At 41.3% G+C, this 7016-nt stretch overlaps 1 protein-coding gene across 1 annotated transcript; it reads left to right on the plus strand.

The window, feature by feature from the left end:
* Positions 1–1402: 1402 nt before the first annotated feature.
* On the plus strand, positions 1403–6797 carry LOC146306883 (uncharacterized). The gene is made up of 4 exons (XM_084711434.1): positions 1403–1557; positions 2992–3063; positions 3226–4726; positions 5254–6797. Exons 1-4 carry the CDS (start codon positions 1545–1547, stop codon positions 6350–6352), a joined length of 2685 nt encoding a protein of 894 aa, XP_084567560.1. The 5' UTR covers positions 1403–1544; the 3' UTR covers positions 6353–6797.
* Positions 6798–7016: the final 219 nt, after the last annotated feature.

Genomic DNA, 7016 nt, shown 5'->3' on the forward strand with positions numbered 1-7016 from the left:
AGAAAGTTAGTATAATGAGCTGAAAACTGATTTAAGTATTGTTTGATAAACATGCAATGAATGATGAAACTAGCTTTTAAACCAGAATTATTAAAATAAAGAGTTAGTAAACTGTCAGTTTCTTAGTCATTAGAAAATTAATCTGTGACTGTTTTGATAATAAAATAAATAATAATAAAAAAAAGTATCTGTATGTGATATGTGTGATGCATGAAGTAACTACAACTCTTATTTTGTTGTGCAATGAAAATAAATGTCCTTGATCAATTAAAGGTAAACTTCTGTGATATATGCAAAGCACAATCACACAGCTAGACTATGTGTCTGCATTTAACCTGTCCTATTAAACAATCAGCTCCAGTTCTGAGCCAGCACTTTGCTCAAGGGCACTGACGGGAGAATAAAACTAACATACATGTTTTTGACAGCGGGGGAAACTGGAGCATCCGGAGGAAACAAACATAGGCACAGGGTGAGCATGCAAACTCCACACAGAAAGGCTGTGTTTGGTCGGACGATAATGAGGTTTGTGTGTTGCATTGTTGGTCGCACAAAACAAGACGTCATCTGTGGAATGATGGTTACAAATAAAAGAAGGAATGGCATAACACATAAAAGGCATAACACATAATTCACACACCCTCGCAAGTTTTGTCTTCACCACTGACATAATTTGTCCAATCAGGCCAGGGGACAGGCTTTGAATGGGTCTTTATTTTCTTGTCAGGGTGCAAAAAAATCATGTATTCAGTTATTTTTCAAAGCAAAAATGATCATAACCTAAGATGTATCTTTTAAAAACATCTGTAAAAGTCACTGAGGATCTTCATTCAAATCTATGACCTAGTTAGAAAAATCTTTCAAAACGTTTCCTCACATTAGTGCTTTTAAAAAACAGACTTAAATCACAATCCTATCTCAAGTTTAGGAAAAAGACATAATAGAAAGACAACCAAACCTTGACTACAAGAAACACATTTCTATAAAGTCTCTCATTTGCATCGTCAGCCTCAAGACTTCCTGCAGGCCAGCAGATTATTAGCATGCGGGTCAAAGGCCGAGCAGTTTCCAGGCTCTACTTGTCACCCTCATATAACCACGGGGATGCTAATGTCTCCCCTCAGCGGAGCAAACAGAAGCCACTGTAAAAACCCACCGTCACCTCTGACCCCTCTCCTCCTAAAGTTCCCCCCTTTCCTGCTATTGATCCTTGAGATTCCTCTGACGTCGAGGGTAAGTGTGAGAATTCTCCTCCAGATAAAGGCATCTGAGGAGTCATTACCTATGGCTCATCCAGAGTGTGTGTGTGAAAATCCTCCATACAGAGCGGGGCACTGAAATACATCATTAAAGTCACCCATTGCCTGTGCTGGGGAGTGTGTGTGTGTGTGTGTGTGTGTGTGTGTGTGTGTGTGTGTGTGTGTGTGTGTGTGTGTGTGCAGTTCAAAGGTTGCCCCATTTCTTCTGGACTCCGTACAGAGAGGCAGGTGTAGGGTCAGAGGATAACATTGACAGATGAAGGAACTTTGACATTTGAGGAGGCTATGAACACGTCAGGTAAGAATCATAAATCATAATGACTGGACAAAGGCTTTGCTGTGTTAATTTAAACTTTATGTTTGGGCTGTACTGCAATGTCTTTTCACCCTTATTTTCTGGACTTACTTGTTGTTTTGGGTCCCACAGACCCCACTGCTCTATATTTAATATTGCAAAAATAACCTTTTTAAATGTTGTGACATTCAAACACAACATGTAGGAAAGTGTTGTGTCATGTGGGCTATGTCTGAGTAGATGTATAGTATACACTTTTATTTGTCTAAAAGCAATTCAAAGATGAATAAATGTCTGTTTGTCATTATTTAATTTGGAGTCAATTAGACCCCAGAGAGCTCCAGCTATGAATACTTTGACAGACCGCTTAAACCTGGTATTAAAATGTGATCTGTATCCTGACACAGTACCCAGATGAGGAAAAATGCATGTTAATGATGCATCATGATCAGTTTTGCCTGACCAGATTGGGAGGGGAGTCTTGCATCCTGCTTAGATCTTAGGTGTAAACGCAATCTGTACAATATGCTGCCATCTGTGCTGCCTATCAGTTAGTTATGTTATTCAAATTTAGAGAGCGAGCAAGCGAGGAGGCTGAAAGTGATGAGCCTATAATCACTAATTAAGCACCACGAGATGCATTATTCAACAGAACTGTGAAAAATTAAAGCAATACTGGGCTGGGAAGGGTGTACAGAGTATAAAGGATATACAGTAAGTAACTGTGTGTGCTACGGCGTGCAGCTGATCTGCACACCAGGACAAACTTGCAATATTTTTCATAGAAAAGAAGAAAGAACTTCATGTAGAGGTGACAAATCATTAAGAATTTGTTTTTGACAGTGTTTTTACGAAGTTTATTAAGTTTTCCCTAACTCAGCAACTCATAAAACACCCTGATTTTTTTTTTTCTAAGGCAGCCTGAGGCTGATTCGAGTTCATCTCGTATTACTAACATGCAGGTTTTGCTCTGGAGGACAGAGATCCAATCTCAGTGAGGATAATGAGAATGCATTAAAAAATACCAGGTGTAAGGCAAGATTGGATGGTTTATTATTCAGATACTGTGTCCAGGTTCAGATCTCATCTTAATATCAGGTGTAAATGGGGCGTAAAAGTCCAGAGGAGGCACGGAGCTCCAAATAGATTTTATAGGTTTTTCCATTTTCTGCAGAAGACTTCTGAAACATGCCATCAGTTTAGTTAAAAAAATCATGTTTGAGTAATTCTCGTAAAATCGGGAAAAGCCATGATGTTGCAAGCTGATAAAACAATGTTAAGTGTGGGGGGTTTGAGTTGTTAAAGGACCTCAACATAACAAAATTAAAACCACTGAAAGTTGATTAAAATTTCTTCCTTGAAAATGTTGTCCTTTAAGCGCCTTCTTATTCTACTCTCTTCTAAAATCCCTTGTGACTTCTTTATGTCGTTCAACAGGCAAAATGAAAGTCGTCACCCTGCTGCTAATGTTCTTCACAGTTTCTGGATATTCACATGTTTTGCAACCCAGTAAGTATAACTCTGGCTCTATCTCATACTTTAGTCATAAACATTTCCATGTTAATTATTTAATGCAATGCTAATGTGGAACTAACTTTATTATGTGTTTTGTTTTGGGTTTTTATTGAGTAGTATGTGAACTAAGCAGTTATACTCTGTTTTGTACTGTAGGACTGACAGTCACACAGATATCTGGTCTGCACAGAGACCACCAGTCTGATATGAAGAGTGAGCAGCTAAGAGATGTTTCTTTATCAGTGGAGGAGAAAGTAAAGCCTGCTGAATCTGCTGAGAGAAGGAAAACAGAGGAGGAACAGAGGAGTGAAGGACTGACTCCAGAGACAAACCTCGAAAAGAAGAAAACGGAGGGGGAAATCATAGCAGGATTTGTCAGGAATACGGGAGAAATCTTAGACATCAATAAAGGACATGAAAGCCTGACTCCTGGGACATTTTCTAAAAAGTTAGGAGAAGAAAGAAAAAGAGGAGAATACTCTGTATCTGACATGGTGAGAGATTTAGACTCAGATAAAGAAGATCTGGAGACAAACGAGGAGAGTAAGACGGTAAAAGAAATCCTGGCAGATGACAAAAAAACGTGGGAGGCAATAAAAAACATCAATAATCAAAAGAGGAGAAAAGAGGACGAGACACTTGAGAAATTTAAGGAAAATGATCAAATGGTTAAAATGAAGCAAGAAATAGAGGAAGAGGAAAGAGAAAGCAAGCTGGTTGCAGGGATTAGTCCTCACATGGAGACTAGAGGGGAAGAAATCATTGAAGAGAAAAGAGGAGAGGGGGAGGACATAAAAAATGCAAACTATAATGATTTTGTAGAAAGAGAAATGGAGGATCACAGAGTAGTTAGTCATCTCACACCTCCTTTAAGCACATCCTCTACTAAATTCGAGATTCCTGCCACAATACAAATTATCACTCAGTCTTCAAATCCTCCTCCTCCTCTTCATCATCATAATGTCCCTCCATCAGTCCCTCCCACCCCCAACGCCGAAGTCAGTCCTCAGTTCGTCCCTCCGTCTGTCACGCTTCCCACTCATACAGTCTCAACAGTGGCTCATGGCGAGGTGAGGTCTGTCTCGCTGCTTGAGGAGCTCCTCGCCGAGGTGTTACACAGCTCTGGGCATCATCTCAAGCAGAATGAACTGGAAGCGAAGACCGGTCCAAGTTTAGAGGACATAATGGTCAAAAATATATTGTTTAAACCTGCACAAAATGAGCAAAAAGAGGCTGAATTAAACCCCAAGGTGCAAGCAGCAACAACAGAACCAAAAACAGCAAAATTTATAACAAAAGATTTAAACACTAAAGAGCCACATTCAACACCAAAAAATGATGACGATGCTGTGACACAGGCCACAGGCAAACCCAGAACAGTTAAACCGACGGAAAATGACACCAAAGTTGCAGTGAACCGAAATAAAGCATCACACACAGCCAAAACGCAGCCGACGACTGCCAAAACACCCTCGCTGAGGCCAACAAAAATCAACACAAGTAGTAAAAATAAGACGGCGAAGTCCAAGGAAAAGAAAAGCAAAAAGGACAATAAAACCCAAAAACCACCACAGAAGAAGAAGGAGGTCGCCACACCAACACAGTTTCCTTACTTTATGGATAACTACTGTCCTCCTGAGTGCGCCTGCTATGGAAGGTAAGACAATGGGATTTTGGATGATGTCATTTAAAACTTTATCAGGCCAATATTTATTATTTCTCATCATCAGTGCTAGCTTAGCACAAATTACTAAAAAAAGGAGGGAAAGAGCTAGCATATCTCTGTGCAAGGGTAACAAAATATGCCTACCAGCACCTCTAATGTTCCCTTAAAGTACTTTGTTTATTCAAAAATGTACAAAATACACACATTTTCTTGGCTGGATGTAGTGACATCCTAGATTCTTGTTGTTGCCAGGAAACCAGCTGAGACTGCAGGATTACTTGGTTTAAAAAAAAAGTATAAGTTTAAAAAAAGAGAGAGAGATACAGGCCCAAATAATTTGTGTCGCTTTGTGTGCTTCAGGAGTTTCCACTGTTTATGCTAAGCTAACTGCGTGGTGATGACAGCTTTTCTTAGCTAATCACCAATTTTGACCGCAGATGGGTGAGGTATGTTTTTCACTTGTGCATCTCACAGACGATCAACAGAAAATCAGTGTCTTTAATCTCATTGTGTTCCAGAGTGGTCCAGTGCTCAGACAAAGGTGTGGATAAGGTTCCTTATGGTATTCCCTATAATGCCCGCTACATCCTCCTCATGAACAACCACATCAACAGCATCCAGCTGGACCTGCTCAACGAATACGTCTCCATGGAGTTCTTGGTGTTGAGCAACAATCAGCTCACAGATGGCTCCATAGAGGGGGCTTTTGAGGGGATCCCGGCTCTGAAGCGCCTCTACATGGACAGGAACCTCCTGGAAAGCATTCCAACTGACCTTCCACTGTCTCTGGAGGAGCTTCGTTTGGACAATAACCAGCTGAGTGTGATGTCTGAGGCAGCGTGGGCCCGCTGCCCCAACCTCCTGGTCCTGAGCCTCAGTAACAACAGCCTGGGGAACGGATCAGACTCTCTTCATAACGCAGTGCTCTCTCCCCTGTGCAACCTGCGCACTCTGAACCTCGATAACAACCAGCTAACGTCGGTTCCTCTGGGCTTACCGCTGACCATCAAGGAGCTCTACCTCAAAGGGAACCTCATCGAGCTGTTCCACGGAGGAGTGTTCAATGGTATATCAGAGCTGGTGGTGTTGGATCTGAGTGCAAACAGGCTGACAAACAAGGGTTTCATCAGGGAGTCTCTTCTCAATGCAACTCACTTAGAAAGTCTAAACTTAGAGGGCAACAGACTGAAACAAGTCCCACGACACCTTCCCCGATCGCTCAAAACCCTAAATCTGGAGGGAAACCTCATTTCTTCTGTAAAGAAAGCGGCGCTCAGCAGCTTGAAACACCTGGAACACCTGGGTTTAGCGAGGAATAAAATTGTCAAAGTGGCGCCGGGGGCGTTCAAGGCGTTGCCCGCCCTGCACCAGTTAGATCTGTGCCACAACTCCTTGCGTCAGGTGCCCAGACAGCTGCCGCCGGCTCTGCACTCGGTCGCGCTCACCCACAACAAAATTCAATCAGTGCCCCGCGACGCTTTCTGCTGGGGTAACAACAGCGAGAGTCTCAGCGGGCTCGTACGAGTGCAGTTAGAACACAATTTAATTGATATGGGCAAGCTGGATGCACGGGCTTTCAGGTGCTTACGGGGATTCCAGGTGGTGCACTTCTACTGAACTGAAATAATCATGCTGCTGGGACTATTTATGCACACAAGTAAAAAAAAAAAACACATGCATTTTTAATGGTATTTACTCCCCAATTCTGTACTGAAAGCCTCATCCAAGACCTGTGGTCAATGCTATTGTTATGCCAGAAACCAATGATAAAAATGACCAACTGAGTAAAAACATATTTATTGTGTGTGAAATTCAATTTATTGTTTGTAACCCACCCAAGCCACACTCTTTGGTCACTTTTATGACTTAATTATCTTCCCACAGACTGTTTTTCCCAACATGCCTTCAGAGTCGGAGAACAGTGGACTACAGTACCCAAGGCAAAATCTCAAGACACACCTGTGCTCGTGTTGCAAAATTGCCTCTATGTCGCGTGTTCTCACTCATATCACTCATTAAATGTTTATTTTCATTCATGCCAAATAAAATTTGACCAACTGTATCACTCGTGAAATATTTATTAACATAATAAGTAATGAATTCATTTGAAACTTTCAACACACCCCTTTTAAAACCAGACAAGTCTCAAAATTAAAAATGAGGTAATGGAACTGAAAAGAGGGAGAGACAAAATAATTCCCACCTTCTTCTAACTGCATGAACAACGAAAACTGGGGTTTTTTTCTTTGAAGAATGTTGCGGAGAAATTTTTTTTAAGGGT

This window comes from Lutjanus erythropterus, chromosome 22 (assembly GCF_056507025.1).
Source record: "Lutjanus erythropterus isolate fLutEry1 chromosome 22, fLutEry1.hap2, whole genome shotgun sequence".
NCBI lineage: Eukaryota > Metazoa > Chordata > Actinopteri > Lutjaniformes > Lutjanidae > Lutjanus > Lutjanus erythropterus.

Excerpts from the sequence above, each read along its gene's own strand:
- LOC146306883 (XM_084711434.1), top strand. Across the intron at positions 3,064-3,225 it reads TTCACATGTTTTGCAACCCA|GACTGACAGTCACACAGATA; the intron begins GTAAGTATAACT and ends TTTGTACTGTAG. Across the intron at positions 4,727-5,253 it reads GAGTGCGCCTGCTATGGAAG|AGTGGTCCAGTGCTCAGACA; the intron begins GTAAGACAATGG and ends ATTGTGTTCCAG.